The following is a 19756-nucleotide window of genomic DNA, read 5'->3' as shown; positions in this document are numbered from 1 at the left end:
GTCAAGATGATACTTGAGTACAAAGCTGCTGCACTTCATAGTTCAAGACACAGCCTGATTCCTCACTAGTCACTCACCTTCTTGTGTTTGTAATAGTGCAGGTAACCATTGTGTTTCAGCACAAACCACCTCTTTCTCCAGCCCTTCAGAATTGCTGACTGTGTTCGTTTATGCAGATATCCTCGGCAGGTAGGTCTGGGGGTGTTGGGGTAACGGCTGATGTCTGATCCCACAATCATAGTCAGGATATCAGGACCTAAAATATTACATGAAGAGTGCAAAAACATAGGCCAAAAACAGACTGTCAATATCTTTTAACACCCATGTAGTATATGGAGCAGGAAGGCAGTATTCTACCCCATGCCCTTGTCCTCCCAGTGTAGCTTCTGGAAGCAGCAAAGAGCAGAGCAGAATACAAATAAAATCAAGCAATATTTGGCCTTCTTTTAACATGAATTCAGGAATGAAACTAATTTTGTGTTGAGGGCTACTAATGGAGCCAGCTATCTGAAGACTCCTCTTAAAAAAATTTTGTGACCTCCCTTTGCAAACAGCATTTTGGGTGCTTGTGTATTTTATCAGTTAAGAGAAGGGATTGAATCTCATTGCTCCAATGGGCGCACACAAATTGAGATTTATGCAAAAATTGCTGAGAATGCTCTTAGGGGCACTTTCAGGCTCTGCCATCTTACATATGCTCTTGAGAATTCTTTATTTTCCATGCCTTGGAGTTTTCTAACCTTTCCTGTGCCCCTCATCGAGGAGGGTGGCTGTTGGAGGCTAATCTGTTCTAAAGCTTCTACTTACCAATTGCAATAGGTAAACATACAGAAGAGATGATAGGTTGCAAGATTTTCCAAAAATATGTTACCATCAGTGAGATACAAAATCTTAATATTTGGTGAAGCTATCAATAGATCTATGATTTTGACCTGAAGGCCTGAGATTCTGACTATATCGACACTACTTCAGAGCAGGTAGCAATGCCTGAAGGAGAACTGAGAAATGTGACTATGACATATTTTTATCTGCAAAGTGTTTGCTGGATCTCTTTTTTCAGGTCATGTGACTTTGGGAATGCTATCTGTGTGCCAAGATTTAGTCCAGAGGCTGTTCTCTGAGGAGTTAAAGTATCAAGTAATCAGAGATTTATCTGCTAAAAGACTCAACATACTCTTAAATATAGTAGTGTGAATGGTACCTCTATAATTAAAGAATACGGAATGTGTCAAGTTAAATTTGTCGCTGTCTTGTGAAAGCACTTTATTGAATCTCCTGTGAGCCTTTGTCAAAACCTTATCTGGGATAAATAAGGGAATGGCAGTAGATTAACTTTCAGCATGCAAACATGGGTATCTTTGGGCTTTAATCATCACAATTCTAGGAAGAATATACTTGATTAATATTGCTGACTGTTTCTGTGGTGGTGCAAAAGGATGCCTTGTGAAATGAGTCTTTGCTCTCCTGACTAGACTTCAGGTCTTGGCAACACAGAAATAACTACTGGGTGCACTGAAGGAAGATATGAAGTCTCTCCCTGAGGAAGTATAAGGCATAAATAAGGTATTAGTGTCTCTGCAGTCACATATGCTCTTTGGGAAACAATTTTACATGTCTAGAAGACAAAGTCTAGATAAAAAGATGATTTAGGCAATACTATTGTATTAAATATGAATGCATTAAACTGATAATTAATATTTCTGTTGCATACATCACCCAGTTTTTCTGGTTGTATTTGGAGCATTGAACAGGAAACCTGATCCAGTCATGTAGTTTATTGTGATCTCAAAATTACCTTTCCTTGCCAGATTGGCAGCTTCTGAATGTGGCATGCTGGTGACATCAGTTCCATTGACTGCTATTAGAATATCCCCAACCTGAAGCCCAGCTTCTTCAGCTGCGCTATCTGGAATTAAAAGAAAAAAACAAAAAACCCTATCAAAACCTCCATTTTATTTAGAGTTAGGATATCAAGCATGGCTGTGCAGAGAAGCTTTTCTAGGAAAACATGTATCTGTTCAACCAGATTATGCTTTAGGGCCTTCAAGGTGGAACAAGTTTTACTGAGCAACATGTTAGTCATCTGTAAATGAATATTCAGGATTTGGATTGTGGTGCAACACTAGATAATCACTGGCAGTTGAGAAATTTAATTAAAAATGCCATTAGGATTTAAAGATGCAAATTATAATTTCAGTATTGAGGATTTTGGCCTAAAGTGCAAACAAAGATCTAGTGCAATGCTCAGTAAAACCAGTAGAAAAAAAAATCTATTATTCTGAGGAGCTTTGGATGTAACTCCAAAAGAATACTTTCTGTGCTGATGTTTGTCTTTGCTGGTTAACTGAATTTGGCCAGAGAATTTTGAGGGGTTTTGTCTTTAGGAGGAAATAACATAGTAAATTAAAAAAGTGTCAGTGAAGGAGGGACTGAATCAGATTATTAATGCATGACCTTTCATTTATTTGTTAACCATTGCAAAGCACATGAACTCCAAAATAGTGCTCAGACACATGCCAGCCAGGAATGGAAGCAAATTAGGGAAGTGATAAATATGCTCCATTCACCAACACGTAGTTACTTAAATCTCAGTTACAAATTTATCTGACACAGCTTTTGTTTTCTAATTTACAATGAAGCATTCCTAATGTACTGTGACAAAATGTTTCTGGAAAATATTATTCCACATTCTCACTATTTAATGTATGTTTTTTAGAGATTTTGTACCCTATGATGCAGTAAATGGGATGCTTCAGTGTATTTCTGAGGATGCTTAGACATTGTAGGGAAGAGATTAGTAAAAGCTTAATAATAAACAGTTGCAATAAAGCCATGATCCACACTCAAAGGTATTACAAATCATTTGCAAATTCTCAAATGTCAGCACATTTTGGTTTGTGCTGGCTTTGAGGATCCCATACCAGATTTTATGATCATAAGTGGTCTTTAAAATATTATTAAAATAACTATTATAGAATCATAGGATGGTTTGTGCTGGAATGGGCCATAAAGGTCATCTGGTTACATCCCCCTACCATGGGTAGAGGAACATTTTGCTAGGTCAGGTGGCTCAAAGCCCCAACTAGCTTGGCCTTGAACCTGTGCAGGGATGGGGAATCCACAGCTGCTCTAGGCAACCTGTTCCTGTGCCTCACCATCCTCACAGTAAAGAATTTCTTTCTAATATCTATTCTGTTTAAATGAAATGAATCATATGTGGAGAAAACACAATTTTTCTAGATGTTTGTCTGAAAAAACCCCAACTTTTTTTTTCCTCCCACAGGTTTAAAGCAACTACACTTGAAAACAATATATAAATAAATAATGTGAGTAGCTAGACTTAATTTTCATTAGTAGATTAGCAGGGATAAATTGCTAAGTTTCAAGGCTATTGTTGTATTCGTTGCCTGTGATTTTATTTGTATTTAGATAAGGAACTAATGAGTTCACAGGCCTCTGAATTCACAGGCTTTCCTGATATTGTCAGGAAGATGGACAATGTAATACATAAGGTTGGTAATAGTGACAAATCTATTCTTAGATGCCTTGCTAGAAGGCAAGCATTCTTCCTGTGGGATGACATTTAGCACTATATCTGCTTTCTGTAATTAGAATCTATCACAGTCTCCTGTACCTTCTGCTCCTTCTCTAATTCTACTGTACTCATCCTGAGATGTAAAGAGCAAACACTACTCTAGATCTGGGTGAACCAAGGTTTTAGATGACAGCAGTAAAATGACTCTGACTGCTTGTGTCTCATTCTCACTGCTGTTACTGATACAGTAAGCTTTTAGCCAGATTTCTAAGCTGACAGTATACACAGAGCCAATGATTTCAGAGACCTTTCAGTGATGACTCCCAAGGTCTAATTCCTGAGTGAAACTGGCAACACCATTGTGAAGACATGCCATCATTGCTCTCTAGAGGCATCATCTTATACTTCTTGTACTTTTTGTACACTCTTTGTTGACACTTTTTTTTTTTACTCAGTTGGGTTTCGGAGTTTCTTTTGGAGTTTCTCACAATCATCATACTACCCCGAAGAAGTTAACAGCACACCTGTTGTGGCTGACAGATGGCTCAATGGAAACCTGTCCAAGCAGAGGTGTCCCCAGTCAGTAAGACTTTTTTAAATGTTAGAAGGATCTCTGCATGCCCCATTTAATTTTTAAAGTCATGTTGTCATTCATGGATGTCAGTCCACAACAGTTTTACATCTGGATAGAGGCTGAATACAGGCATTTGCACAACGTATCAATTGACATGGAAGGAGACAGAGCAGTGGAGTCTATTTTATCCCCAGGGATACTAGGGTTCTGAAGCAGTTTCTCCCGAGCAGTTCAAGGGTATGCTATTAAACACCTCGCACCCACTAATTATGGAAATTATTCATGTACATCTATATTAGATATTAATACAAAACAGATGCTCTATACCATGTAGATCATATTATATCATGTAGATATATGATTATATCAGCATATATAATATACTAATTATTATGTATTTATTTTTATACATTGTCATAGGAGAAATTAACCTGTACAAACACAAGAAAAATTAACCAATACAAACACAACTTACTTGTGTCAACTTCAGTCACAAGGATAGGCTTTGAAAACTGGATCCTGAAACCCCAAGGATAATTACCAGTTCCTTTAGCAATCTTCACTGTTCTTTCTCGAACTGCAAAATAGGAAAAAAGAGATATCCTTTTTCTCTACAAGTTGAATTTAACAAGCAGCAGCCTGTTCTCAAAACTTTTTGTAGGGACTGGCATTTACTGTTTCTACAAATTGTTGGGGTGCTTTCAGTACCTAGCTGGTCCTTGGACAGTGCCACCCCTCACATTGTGACTGATCAAATATCATTCAGGTTAGGTCACAGATAGGCAGCATCAATGAAATGTGGTCTCATCAGCAGTTTAAATTAAGTGCCTGGACTTCGTAGTGAAGAGGTGGGGAAGTGTTCAGATATTCCACTCTACTGATCATGTTCTGGATGAGAAAAACATTCCTCTCTCTGTGTCAGACCTCAATGCTGCAAATACAAAATACACTCTAAATTCTCAAATGGGTTTAAATCTGTTTCTTGTAGTTTCATTCTTTTTATGTTTCAGAAGGTCTCTATCTTCTGGATAGTTTTTTCTTTTCCTTTCGATTATCCTTCCTTGTCTACTCCCCACTCCCACTGCCTTCCACCCTCCCCCTCCACCCCCTGTCTTTTAACTCAGCAGAAATTAATTGTTAAAGAGATCAGCCTCAGTAAAAGGAAAATCAGGGTGTAATTGCATACTTACTTCCTTTTTTGCAGGGTCTAGTATCATTATTTTGTCTCAAATGGCCTGGCTCTTTAGCAAATCTTGTGCTTACAAAGGACTTTGGTGTAAATTTGATTTCTCAGAGTGTCTGGTTTTGGTGATATGACTAACTTACTGTGCTTTGTTTTTTTTTAATAGAGGCCAATTTAATGGCAACTTATGACAGCTGTGTTGTCTTCAAATTATGTACTATTTGGAAGACAGAAATTGCTTTAAATGTTACTTTAGTAGTAACAATTGATATTATTTGTCTAAAATAGATACTTCATAGCACTGACTTTAACTATCTTGCCAAAGTTCTGAGCTCTCCTCTGGGGGAAGAAGCAATCAAAATGGTTTTCCAGAATATTCTTATGTGTGTAAAAGGAGATTTTTCACATCAGGAGATTTATAGAGGACATTTGTTTTCTTTCATATTCTGAATGATTTATGAATTCCAACAAAGAACAATCTCCTGGAAAGCTACAGGATTGTTCAGTTTGTCTTAGATCTTTGAGCTGTGTTACTTTTCAGTAACTTAACATCTGAAAAGTCAAGTAAAAGCTCTGATCTCCCTTAAAGAGTTGTTCACAATATCTTTTTGCACAACAGGGTCTAAGCTACAAACAGAATAACCTTCATAGCAAATGATTCTTTCCTTTCGGGATCTACTATGTTTAAAATTTTGATGTGGAAGAGATTTTATGGTCATTATAGTAATTTATGACCATCAGTATCTCTCTATGATTTTGCCTTGAAGAAGTTATGAAACTACCCTGTCTTTACCATTATCTCTTGAGGCTTAATATGACCTTTTACCAGTTTCAATTTTGTCAAGTAATTATGACATTTTGCAAGACGTTAGGTAAATAAGAACTACTTATTTACTTCAATAATCTTTTAGAGTTTTACATTCATCTTTTTCCTGTCTTCAGCATAAGCATCCAGCATCTTCTGCCACATGTTGATCCCCAGAAAATCTCAGAGTGCCAAAAATAAATAAATTTCTATGACATTTATTATCTGTTGCTCTAGCCAACTTACTTGCCACTGGTCTAGGTCTTTTGCTGAGACATCTAGGACTGTTATCCGGAGAGACATCATCTCCTCTGAAAACCCAGGAAGCAGAATGAAAGTTTTCTGTATAAAAACCTCTGTCTTCATTTTCAGCATATAGTCCCAGATCTACTGATCGAGCATCCTCTGAATTTACTGCCATGATGATAAAATGAGTAAAAGTTACGTCAGTAGAGAAAATGCATAAAGAGTAACAGACAGTTATTCTTAGCCAGTCAGCATGGAAGAAGTGCCACAAGATTTTAATGAACTGTTTGTAATGTCTGTATGGAGTTCCTCAATTTTTTTTAGTGTTAAAGAGGCAGTGTGCAAAGATTTCCAAATATAAGACCACAATACTGGATGCGTATTGAACTTGAATAAGAAGTCTTAATGCGAATGATCAAAACAGGAGCTACACCTCTTTAAGAGAAGTCTGGCTTTAGCTGATTCTTAAGCTTTCCTATGTGGCCCATTTGATCAGGAAACCAAACAAGTCTTCTAGAAATTTAGTATAAGTTCAGTGCATATGGGAAGACAAAAGAGAAGTAGAAAAGTATCTTACATGACTTGGGTAGTGATGACCATATTTGCTGTTTTCTTAATCTTAGCTCTTCCAGATGTGTAGTTTTGTTAAAAGTGGGGTGAGGAAATAATAGTTGTTGGTGGGTTTTTTTTTTCTTTTAACATAGAACTTTTGGCTTGTCCTAGACTGTTGGATATTTCACAGCATTTCACAGAATATTCTAAGTTGGAAGGGACTCACAAGGATCGTCAAATCCAACTCTTAAGGGAATGGTTAATACAGGGATTGACCCCACAACCTTGGAGTTATTAGCACCATGCTCTAAACAACTGAACTGATCTCAAGGCATGATGCTACATGTGTTATCCCAAGGATTTTCAGGTTCATATTTTATATTAATTTACATTCAAAATGTCTTGCACTGCGTCCCCATGGAGATGGAGCTCTAGTTCTCTGCTGAGAGTAAAACCAGAAATGTTCAGGCTCAAAAGGCAAGAGGATGGCAGGCAGCTGTCTATGTGACAGTTTATAAACAGCAGTTTGACCATGAAGGAAAAGGCTGTGCATGGCAACATCCCAAGCAGATCGGGAGCTGGAACTTCAAAGCTAAAACTGGATGTTGAAAGTCACGTAAAAGTATACATCATCAGACACTATGCTAACAGATAGATTGAAAATATAAATTGTCTGAGAGGAAAAAACCCATCATGTTCCTTTCAGTACTAAATGCTCGGTAAAATGCAGCTGGATTTAATGTAGCTGGAGAAAGGATTTGCTTGCTTTGTTTACCTTTATTAGAAGTCACAATTATGTAGAATGATTTCCAGTTTCAAACCACAAAAGATAAAAATTAACCTCTATTTTGTTTTGTTTGGGAAGTTACTTCCTGAATATATCTAAGCAGCCTTGTGACAGACAGTTTGCTCAACTCTATCTATGAAGACAAATACTTCACACCCACTGTTTTTTCCCTTATTATGCATGAGATGGCACGATTAACTACATAAAAAGCTTCTAGCAAATAAACAAAAAAATAAACAAATAAATAAACATTACTATGCTGATATGTTTGAAGCACATTTTAGCTTGCTAGCCTGAATGCATAAATTAATAAAACCTAGACTAGCACCAAGCAATTCAGTATAGCACACTATTTTGCCAGTTTAATACTGATTTTTTTTTAATTGTAGTAAAGCTTAAAATGTGACAAATATGCAAAACTACAGAAACACATACTACCACACTGGCAGCATGGAGTTATGCCAAGACATTTCTTCTCTCTTCTCCTTGAGTTTTCAGAACAGATATCAATCTGAGTGTCACAAACAAGAACACTTCAATTCTTCCCAGCTGCTGGAAACAAGCATGAAAGAACCCTCTGCTTCTAAATATCAGTCAGTTCAAATATCATTTGAACTCTTCAAACATGAGGGAACAGCCTAGCTACCAAAGCAATAGGGACAGAAGTGTCAGGCCTGTAGCATACCATCCAAAATGATTAGATATAAGAATTTGTGGAAGAATTGTCTGTTCTGGAGATCATTTTGGGTTCACACCATGTGCTACCGAAAGCTTTATCTCAAGGAAAGCAATTCTAGCTCTTGCAACTTGTTCTTTTCTATATATATACTTTTTCTATAAAACACGTGCTTGAGCTAGTAAAATTTACAGTTCAGCTTTATATTCAAGAGACATTGCTGTTGAAATCAATGAACAGTTTATCTTGGTGTGAGTATCTCATGATAGGTTTCTTGAGCTCAGGTGGTTTGACATAGAAACTTTCTAAACTCATTACCATGGATTTTAATCTGTTTTAGGGGCAAAGAACGGAAACTGCTACTAATAAAGAGCTTTTTTTTATTTCCATGTGAAATGTCAGTCATTTCTGCTACTTCATTAACAGGCACTAAAAACTTAGGGATTGGCTCAGTTACCCGAACACAGGTACCACATAGATGCCTTAGGGTATCTTGCTTGCCATCCAAGTCTGTGGTGAGGTGACAGATTTCTTAATGAGACAGTTATGGGTCTAACTCTTTCAGTCAGTAGAGGCACACTGAAGGACAACGTTGGCAACAAGCCCAAGATAAAAGCTGAAGCAGGTGGTTTCCTTAGGGAGGAGAGCACACTCCCACCTCAGCATTGCTTTGACATAAGTAGGCATAAGGATTATGATTTTTGCTATAACCTCAAACCTGCTGCCACCTGTGTGTGCCTAGAGTTTGTCTTAACTGTATATGAACCTGTATGATTTAATCAACTTTTTTTCAGTCATATTGTTTGCTTATCCAAGGAGAAAGGACACTAACTACCTATAAGGAATAGTTCAATTGAATAAAATATGCTTGGTCATGATTATGACTAAGATAGACACTCAGGTTGTGAACTGAAGATCAGTTTCCTCAGCTGAAAACCCAGTCAGAGTGCCAATCACACAAAGGGGAAAGATCACAATTGTAAGACTGGAGTACTCACTTGATCCCTCAGTGATTGTGCTGTTTATGGAGCTTCCTCCAGTTGAACTGCATTTTTTGCTGTCTTTGAACTGTTTCCGTCTTCTGGCCCACTGGTCTATTGCATCCTCCTGGGAACTGTCACTTGCTCTGGTGTCCTTCTTCAAAGGTAGCTTTCTGGTTTTATTCATTTCTGATTTTAAGTCTAAATTATAACCAGATATAGTTTGTGAGGAATGTGTGAGACAACTTCTACAAGTAATTATAGTGTTTAATATTTCCACATTCTAAATCCAAGAGTAATCTAACCAAACATACAAATGAAAATATCAAAAAATACTGAAAATACTCATAAAGTATATATTTTAGACTAACCGAGACCTTCATGCAGAGAAAAGTAAAGTCATCTGTAGTTAAATACCTACACAGCCATTTGTGTGTCACCATTTTAACGCAAAAATGTGTAAACTGCCCATGGATTTTATTTAAAGTGCTCATGTAGTTTTAAATGGTCAGTATGTAGAGATATATATATACTCCTATTTGAACACTAATAATCTTGCAAGACACACATGAAGATAAGAGGAGGATATACCTTTCTATTTTAGGTTTCTTTCTAGGTAAAACAGAATAAATTTATTTTTGTATTACTATTTCACCTAAAAAATATTTAGAAAACAGACTTTGTGTTATATTCTCTTCCAAAAATGCAACTGTAGCCACGGGCAAGGACAGACAGGGAGAAAGCGAGCCTAGCCTTAACAGGCTCCCTGAAGGATTGTGTCCATGCTCTCATGGCTCTATAGCCTCTGTCTGGCTTCACTAGATCTCCCTCAGAGATCCAGGAACAGAGCCAAGGCATTCCAGGGCACTATTTCCAGACTGTTGCTGAGAGTCAGGAAGCCTATCTCTTGTAGTGCCCTTTGCATGAGGGGCATGTTATCCCCTCCGATAACAGTGAAGTCCCCACAACACCAGCAGACTTCTAGATTGCCAGGGCTCCTCTCCTCTGTTCTATTTACCACAGTTGCATCTGTTTTCCTCCTCTGTTCTAGAAATCACTCTTTGATGAAAAATGCCACGTTTCCTTTCCTATGTCACTGGATTACTAAGTTCAGGAAGTCCCACATCGCCCTTTGTTCCCCTTGTCTTGACAAAGTAGGCTGGTAATCCCAAACTACAAGTGGATTTTGATTCCTATTAAAGAATTTTAAAACTTTAAATGCTTATACTGTCTACAGAATGTACACGTTTATTTATGTGATGTAAGACCTCCGCAGCACTGCTAGGAATAACACAGAAGGAAAATTAAAATACAACCCTAGACCAAAAGAGGGCCAAAGTTACAGGCCAGGTACAAGTAGATAATTCTTAGTAAGGGTCAAAAGTGGAAGAGGAGAGAATAAAATAAAAATGCAAGAAATAGCTACGCCTCACTTCTGTGCTATGTGTTCAACTGTTTAGGTCTAATGTATAACGGCAAGGTTTTTGACATGTATATTTCCTTTGATATCTTCATTCTATACTTTGTTCTATAGAGATTTCCATTTAATAAATTATTTTTTTAATATATTCATACTGAGATATTGATCTATATAGCAATATGTACCTGCATACCATATCTATATAGTTTATATAGACTTCAAGTATTTTTTAAATTTCCACTATCAGTGCCAAACAAGACAACCACGGAGGTCATACCAGTATTTTTTGCAGATACTGTGAACTAAAAAGATTTTTAAAAAGCTTCTGATGCTTTTAACTAAGGTTCTTTAAGACATTTTCCCATAATGAAAAAATACACATTTTTCAACAGCATAAACCTCTTAACCTCCAAATCTGCTGGAAACATTCTCTTCTGGACAGGACAACCTGAGGCATATTTGCATATAACCTGATTAATATTAAAGGTTAAAACTAAAGTGGTTGGAGTGATATTTCAAAAAGAGATACGCATATATTTTTTGTACATATTCATAATGTAAAAAGCCCCTACTGTAGTGTGCAAGGTCCCTGTATGGCTTAACAGTTTTATGATCCAAACCACTAACTTTAAATGACCAGTAATGGATATGGGTAGATGGGTTATAGAAGGGAAGACAAGAAATTTTGTAAAAGACTAGCTATTGAAAATAAGTCTTTTTTGTAGGTAGATTTTTTAAGTATATAAAGAGAGGAGACAAGCAGGTTAAAGGATCCCCTCTGGTCATTTCAAAGCATTTAAAGGTTCATCCAGAGTGAAGAATGAGATGTACTTAGAATTCAATATTTGTTTGGATCACATGTATTGAAAAACCAGATTTATGTGATTTTAAACACTGACTAGAGCTTTGCGTTCATGCCACATGGTAACTGCTTTTACTATTCCTGTAGTGGTGTTTGCTTCTCTCAATACATGTATAGGATGAGTGGAATGTTTGATGTAGGAAACCTGCTCCTTGATCGAAGCTGCATTAAACTTTTTTTTTTTTTTTTTTTTTTTTTTTATTTAGGGTACTTGGCTCTACAAGATGGCTTCTGGGATCCTTAACACATTAACTGCATATTACAACCACATGGCCAAGCATATCATACCATAATGATACCATTGTAAAATTCAAATAGAGACATATTTTCAAAAAAAACCACAGATGTCACAAAAGTTCTTAGGTAAAAGATGTGTAAATGGTATTAACTTCAAAAGTCTCATAATACCTACCTTTCTGACTAATCTGTTTTACTGATGATAGGGTGATATCTGCATTGTCATAATAATTTTCTTTAATTTCAAAACCTTTCTCAATTTCTTCAGAGTTGGATTTGGCTAAGTGAGGTTGTTGATGTGCTCCAGGCTCTCTCCTTAAGGTATCATCAGTTGACTGTTTACTGCAAAAGTTCTCTGACCTTTCCTTAACATTTGAATGTTCTGTGATATTCTCTTTCTTTTCTGTACATGCAGAAGATGTAGATAATACAGAAGCCTCTGCTGAATCATGGCAATCAGATTCAACAAGGATATACCCAGATAGGTCTTGTATCTCAGAAAAGTTTTCTGATTCTTTATTTATGTCTTGCTCCTTGGGATCTAACCACAAGGATGACAGCAAAGATTTTTCTGGTGTACTGCAGAATAAGTTAGACTCTTTTCTTACTGCAGAGCCAAAACATTCAGATGTCAATGTAGTATCATCTTGGATCAATCTTCCATCTAGTTTTCCATTTATCACTGCAGAGTCAGTTGGTACTGATCCTCTCTGTTTATTTGTTACCTCAGACTCTGCAGAGGGTGGGTGAACATTTAGCTCTAAGGCTGAAAGTTGTTTTGGGATGTTTTCTGTAGATGCATAATTAGCACTCTCCTTGTCATTAATGAATTCACCTGCAGGGCTCCTAGAATGTGGAGTGACCTGTACCAGTTGAGCTTTGTTCTGCCATTCCACATGCTTTTCTATATAGTTGTACTCTGGTGTCCCTTTATCTAAAGCTTCTTCAGTGGACTCAGAGTCTTCCTTCCACATGGCCAGATTTCTCAGAGGCTCTTCACACCCATTTTCCTTTTTGTCATTTATAGCACCACTGGAATGAAGACTCTCCAATAATGTTTCTTCTGTTTCTTCACCTTGCCCTGCACAGTCTGCGTAGTCATTCAGCAAATAAGTGCCATCTAAACTTTCTTCAGGCTCAGATGGATAAATGGTAACATTATGATCAAATGATGTGAAAGCATACTGATATGAAGACTTAAGACTTCTCAATTTTTTCAGTGGAGAAGTCAAGTCAGGGCACTTGCAAAGCTCTGTTAGTGAGGAGGTCAAGTCAGGACATTTAGAAAGTTCTGTATATTTTGTATGAATATGTGAGTTCCTATTATAGACATCCCCTGCTTTGCTCTCCTTATGCAATACTTTTAAGGATGGCAATGAATAAAAGCCAGAATCCCTTCTAGGGTCAATTGGTGATGGTACGTTGAGAGTAGTATCTGGGAAAGACTTACTTCTTGCTGGTTTTTGTCCTGTGTCTCTTCGTTTGTCACAGTTATTTCTTCCTTGACCTAATACATTGTTCTTATCGATACACTTCTTCCCATCGTTTGGGTTATGCAAAACATTAATAGCTACAAGACAATTTGTATTATTTATTTTTGACAAAATTATTTTGTCTTTTGAAAAATCTTCCTTTTCATTGGTGTGGTCTTCATAGTCCTCTTTGTTAAGATTACAGAAAAAATTTTCTTTCCCCCAAGTACTCAAGGCTGTAGTGAGGCTGTCAGAGTCCTTTCTGCTATTAACAGGGTACAAAGACACCCCCTCTGCAATTGTATCCAGATGCATTTTGTCACAGTCAGCAAATTCTTTAGGTGGAGGGAGAAGTGTACATCCATCTGGAAATGTATAATCTACTTTTTCATGAAAGCTAAAAGATGACTCACAATCTGTATTACATGGTGCCTCTGTTACAGAATAATCTGTTTCACTCCAATACGTATCTTCATGTTCCTTGTTGAATGCTTTGCTCTGTGCCTGCTCACCAGCTTTGATGTTAACCTTCAGATTTTTCTTTCCACTGGTATATTGCACTTGAATTTCTTTTGCTTCAACGTTCATTTCCAAGGAGGCACTTCCGTTGATGGCAGTTTGAATTTTATGTTTAGAGGATCCCCTGTATTTCCCATTGACTTCTGCTGAATGGTAAGTTGAAGGACACTGGTACTTTGAACATTTTGAACCTTGACGTTTCTGGTATTGTCTTTCATGAGAACGTTTTTTGTTCTTAGAACTTTTCTTTTTTTCAGCCACAATGTTTGTTCCAGAATCAGATAAAGAAACATTCTTAATTTCTACTTTCAAATTAAAAGAGCCATATTTTACTTCTGCAGAAAGTTTTCCAGTGGTCAAGGTAATAGACTCTGAAGAGTCTGGCTTGCCCCACAGTGTAACTTTTCCTTTGGATGAGCCCTCTGATTCACCAAAAGTTACTGTAGCTAGGATTTCATCTTGCTGAGGAGAAAACATTTTAGGAGAGCAGTTCTTTTTCTTCTTTCCTTCTTTTTCACTGTCTGATATGTTATCAAGATCTCTATCTTCAGAAGCTTCTGAGCTACTCTGATTCCTGTTTTCATGATCTTTGCCATCTTCACCAGTACTCTTTATATCCGGTGGCTCTGCAAAGTGAGCCAGAGCCTCATCTGCTTTATTTTCAAGGCTTCCTACACTTTGCTGGCATTTACAAATGGACGATAACTGTTCATCTAATTTAAAGCAAAAGAAAAGAAAAAACAATTTTTCCATGATTTGGTCAGCAGTATCATAAATGTGTGATTAACTTTGAGTTACTTTTCATAGAAAATACCTATTTTATTTCTAAGATGTAATGCATTTTACACAACATTAATTTAAAATTTCAATATTAACTTGTTTTATCTTAATTATTTGATAACTAGTGTGAAATCACATTGGGCCATGTTAATTAAATCTGATTTGAGAAAATCAATATATTAGCAATTTTTTTTAAAAATGAAGTTTTGCATTTGTTAGGGGATAAGATATACTATTTGCATGTAGTAAGAGCTACACTTTTAAATTTTATTACTCCTCCCATTATTTACTTAGTTCCTGTGAACACACTGGGAGAATCAATATCCTACTGCCTGCTTGCAGCTTGGGGTAAATTCTATGGAATGTGACTTTTATAATCCTTCTACATGTGAACAAACAAAGGAATTAATTAATATTATCACAATCACACTGCAGATCAGTGGCACATTGCCAGGAGATGTGAGCCACAGTTCACAGGAAAGCAGAAGAAAATTATGTTTTCTGGCTGTAGTAGGCAAAATTTCATGGCATTCATGCAATGACATAAAATTCTGTCTTGCTTGGGCTTTCTTTAGAACAGGTCATGTGCACTAGAGGGTAACTGTTTACAGTGACATCTACCTAAATAGGATTAGAACAAGCTATTAAACTAAGACAACATGGAGAAGTTTACACCAAGAATGATGAAATTTTGAGGCAATTAAACAATAACAACATATTTGGAAAGCCTTTGCCAGAAATAGCTAGGCTAGCAGCTTAACTAAAACAAAACAATAAGCCCCACCAAAATGCTACCTGTATGTAGCCACACTGGAATGTAAATTACTTCCATTTGACAAACAGCTTTAGGCACAAACATGTGTTTCTGTCTTGATGAGTAAATGAAGAATAGCCATATATGATTCTGATGATTTTATTTCAAATTAAATATTTTTGTAAACTTACATTCTCTGGAATCAGAGCTCTTTCTGCCCTTGCAGCTTTTTCTTCTTTTTCTACTCATTTCTAAGAACCGAGAGCATCTGTGTTCCACTTTTCTGTGTGGGAGGGAAAACATTGGATAAAGAGAAAGCTTCTCTGGAATAATTTTGCTCTCTAACTCTCTCCGGCTTTCTAAATTGTCTTGTTTCCTGTGTAAGGACTGGTTATAATAAAAAAATAGAAAAGTTCTAGAGTAGGAACTAATGTGTCTATTTCTTCTCTTGGTTATTTAAAAACAAATTCTGAAGGTTTCCAAATAATAGCTTAAAATCAATAACTAATGGTCTCAGCTCTGGGGCCTGTAAAGTCTGTGGGTTGCCCCTTGAACCCAAACCGTCACCCAGGAGCTGAGCTTTGCATCCATGTATAGCTAGTCAGTCATTTTCTTGCAGCTGATCATTTAAGATTCTCTCTCACTCAGGGAAGACGTTAAATTTATACTGAATGAGCAGAACAGCTTGAATTTACAACCGTGGGGCTTTATTTTTTTTTTTACAGTGTTGAAATATAATGAAAATGGCTCACTTTCAAAATTAAGTCAATGTGTTAGAATTTGCTTCTGCTTATTTTTTACAAATATTTTGTATTCTATTCAAAATTATCTTGAAAAACATAATTCATGTTCTTTGAAACACGAAGTATTTGAACTGCTAATACATCATTGGCGTGGTCTTGAAAATCAGTAGATTTATGTTGGGAAAAAATCAACTTATTGCAAGTGTTATTAGTCATAAGCATCTTTAGATGTTTATCAGAACATAAACCACATCATTGTGGAAAGAGCATGAATGAATTTTTTAGGCTACAAACCTACCTAGTATAATGAGGATGTCTAAATTTTGTCATGAGTATTAGGATAAAGCATTTTAAATAATTATGTTGACATTATAAGACTCATGTTACATGTCACTGTATGCAGTGATACATAGCTAGCCAAACAGCTGGGAAGTAATACTTTCAAGACACAGTCATTGACTTCTACTTCTGAAAAATTTTAATGTTTTGTGAGGCCAAATGACTGAATATGCCAGTGTTCTTATTCCTTCTCCTCTGTCTTTTTGGAAGACACTATAGGAAGACTGAGGCAGTCTTGTACTTATCTCACAGCAGACACTTCGGAATGTTTACATTGTCAGTTTTCAGGATGAAGCTATACCTCTATTTTTTCCAGGAGTCTTCAGTCAAAGCTTGGCAGACAGCCAAACCTGCCAGTTGAGCTCTGTTCTCACCGGGAAGAATGAGCTTAAAGTCAAATACAAGGCTTTAAAGGACACAGAGGCAAGAGCTGGGACTGATACTTATCTGTAGTTTTGGATATGAGGCAGTGCCTATCAGTTCCAGAAAAAAAATCAATATTTTCTTAAAGAGTTACATATGCAAGTATTCCAGGAGTATCAACCTTATATTTAGAGGTGCCATATGTAAGATCTGCAGATTGATGACATTAGGAACAACAGCCTAACACAGAACCGTAATGTGATTGTGATAGTTGAGGTTTCAGTTATAACTCATTAAGTTGCAACTGGGAAAATATTTTTACTTCTAGGAATTCTCTCAGTGTAACTTAAGGAACATGCTACACAACTCAATTCCTTCCCCTCCCCTTTCTCATTTCCCTTTTTGACCTTCATGGTTGTGTTTCCAAACTACTATAATTTGTTATACTACTTTTTGTCGTTCCCCAGGAATTCCATTTGCATGTTTTCCCCCCCCTATTCTAAGGTCATGAAATGGTTAATCTCAATATAGGAAACGTGATTTGTAATTGTTACTGTTAAAAATTGCTTGCAGATCAGCAACAGCTGCCTGTTTTACTTTAGTCTCTCTTTACATTTGATGGTTAATTGTACAGCTGTATGCACCACAGATTATTCTTTAAACAAATTCTGAATTTTACTGAATGTTGTATGCAACACAAGGCCAGGGATATATTTAGTACATGAAGTATTTAAGGCCTAATTTTTAGGGAAGAATAATAGGCATGTCTGTAATCAGTTAGCAATGGAGATAGAAAGCACTGTGGATCAGTTACAATAAAAATCATATTCATTTCAGTTTCTTCTCATAGATGAAATTTATGTTTTGCTGGGTTTCGTAATGGTAAAACATCACAGGACTTTCCAGAAGAAATTCTAGGTCTGAGATGATCAGTAGTTTTACTGCTACTCAAACAGCATTTAGTGGCATGGGATACTCTGGAAGTTCTGAAGGCAGATAGTGTTGGCTCTCTGCATGACAGGATTTCAGAAGTACCTTCTAAAATTTCAAAGTCTGAGCAAGCTGCCATGAAATCACCAGTAGAAATAGCCAAAGGTCAGAGCTGTTTATAGAGGTAGGATTATAGATTTTGCTATGTTGTCAAAGGTGAGACTTAAGGTATAGGTTAAGAGGATGATTAGGCTATTTTTTTATTTATTTTTCTTTAATAATTTCCATAATTGGTAGTAAGTAGATCAAAATTATAATGATTGTTTGCACTGTTCATTTGTGATTAGGTCTTACCAGCTCAGGTGCTAATTCTATTATTTATATATTATTAATTTTTATTCTACCTTCAGTGTGTTAAAAGTGCTGGTATCTTAAATTTCAAGTGAACATTGAAAAGATAACTTTTCCTGTCTATACTTCATTTCCATATGTTACTTTATCCTTTCTCCTGTAAAGTCTACCACAGTAGAAGAGGCACCAGTTCTTTGCTTTTCATTCATTTTATCCATGCATTGCCTTTGTCTATTCTTACTTTATTGGTCCTGCAGCTGAGCTGTGCTGACAGAATTAGGAATTTCATCACCTTCAATCCCATTCACGAGTAGACCTCTTGACCTGAGTAAGAATTAGTTGTGTGCATCAGGACTGCAGGTCAGACCCTGCATTAGGGACTATTTTGCCCACTGCTGGATGTGAGAGGAACACGAGTCCAATCAGCTTAGCTGGGAATACAGGCACTCAGCCGCTCACTGGGTGGAAGCCAATGTCCAGCAACATAGTTCTCTACGTGACAGGTTATTCTTACTACAAACAGCAGTGCTTGGGTGAGCTCAGAATAACATCATCTAATTTTGAGTAAACAATCACATTATAAATAAGGCTGCATTTATATCACACTATAAATATAGTTAAGCTCTGCCTAGAACGCGTTAATTTGCACTGTGAATGACATCTGTAATACTATTTCTTTCAGGATAATGCAAGTGATGACAAATTCTGTGATAATAAAGGCAAAAAAATACTTCTCTAACATACGCCTTTGAGTTCATCTTTCTAGGCAGAAGAGTTGCCTTAAAAAATTCTGGTAAAGTAAAATTGAAAATATGGAAGTTATTTTATGTTTATATATTTATATAATGGAGATTTAACGTGAAAACATGTTCTTAAGTTTTCTAAACAAGCATGTTCAGTGAACTTATACAGTACTGATGAGATAGGCAGAAAAGACAAAGTAAAAAAAGAAAGGAAAACATGGTGAATGTATTTACTAATGTTGAATAGGAATGGTGTGATGACACAATACTTTTGCAAAATATTTAAAGTTCTTTCAGGAAAATATCGATTTCCCTTCCTACAATTTCAGTATCTTATGTTACAGAAGGCATGGCTAAAATTATATTCAGTGGCAGCTCACCGAATACTTCCCCACTGAATCCTGTACTGTAGAAGAATGATGTCACAGCATCCCAAAACAAGCCTTTCCGAAACAAGAACCTTTTACTGCTCTTTCCTTCCGTTACGTAACCACGTCAAACCCTTCTGTTTCCTTCCTCTGGATACAGAATCCTACTTTTTGGCCCCATTGCCCAGATAATCCTAACAATACTGAATTTACTAATTTACTTCCATTGCATGTCTGTATTTCTCAGTATTCTTCTACTCCTTACTTGCCTCACTTCTGAACACTCATTTTTGCAGTACTGTTGCCAAAAAATGTATTTTATGTCAAACACATACAAGATGCGTTATCAAAAATGTCTGAAAATACAGGTCTTTAAAAAAGTTGTCTATAAAATTTCTATAAAAAAGAAAGCAGGTAGCCACTTACAGGGTGTGTAACAGTACCCTAAAGCATTTTACAAAACTAATAAAAATGTGAATTATATGACTGTTAAGAATCAGCTTCCATTTAAACGGAACTCAGTAGATATTTGGCAGT

At 36.4% G+C, this 19756-nt stretch overlaps 1 protein-coding gene across 2 annotated transcripts in view; it reads right to left on the bottom strand.

Annotated features, from left to right (window-relative positions):
* The window catches only part of LOC116780308, a 35917-nt gene extending 20109 nt beyond the window's left edge, over positions 1 to 15808 (bottom strand). Inside the window, exons 1-7 of one of the 2 annotated variants that reach the window (XM_032675086.1) lie at positions 15574 to 15808; positions 12033 to 14561; positions 9357 to 9539; positions 6344 to 6511; positions 4585 to 4686; positions 1796 to 1906; positions 78 to 256 (exon numbers count right to left, since the gene is read on the bottom strand). In XM_032675086.1, the coding sequence (XP_032530977.1) occupies positions 78 to 256; positions 1796 to 1906; positions 4585 to 4686; positions 6344 to 6511; positions 9357 to 9539; positions 12033 to 14561; positions 15574 to 15685 (3384 nt within the window). In that variant the 5' untranslated portion in view covers positions 15686 to 15808. The remainder of the gene's footprint in view (positions 1 to 77; positions 257 to 1795; positions 1907 to 4584; positions 4687 to 6343; positions 6512 to 9356; positions 9540 to 12032; positions 14562 to 15573) is intronic. The other variant, XM_032675087.1, reaches the window with a different exon arrangement.
* Between the last annotated feature and the right edge of the window lie 3948 nt (positions 15809 to 19756).

The sequence above is a fragment of the Chiroxiphia lanceolata genome, chromosome Z (assembly GCF_009829145.1).
Source record: "Chiroxiphia lanceolata isolate bChiLan1 chromosome Z, bChiLan1.pri, whole genome shotgun sequence".
In the NCBI taxonomy this organism is placed as follows: domain Eukaryota; kingdom Metazoa; phylum Chordata; class Aves; order Passeriformes; family Pipridae; genus Chiroxiphia; species Chiroxiphia lanceolata.
Note: the sequence above shows the minus strand (reverse complement) of the source record. Positions and strands in the feature narration are given on the sequence as shown.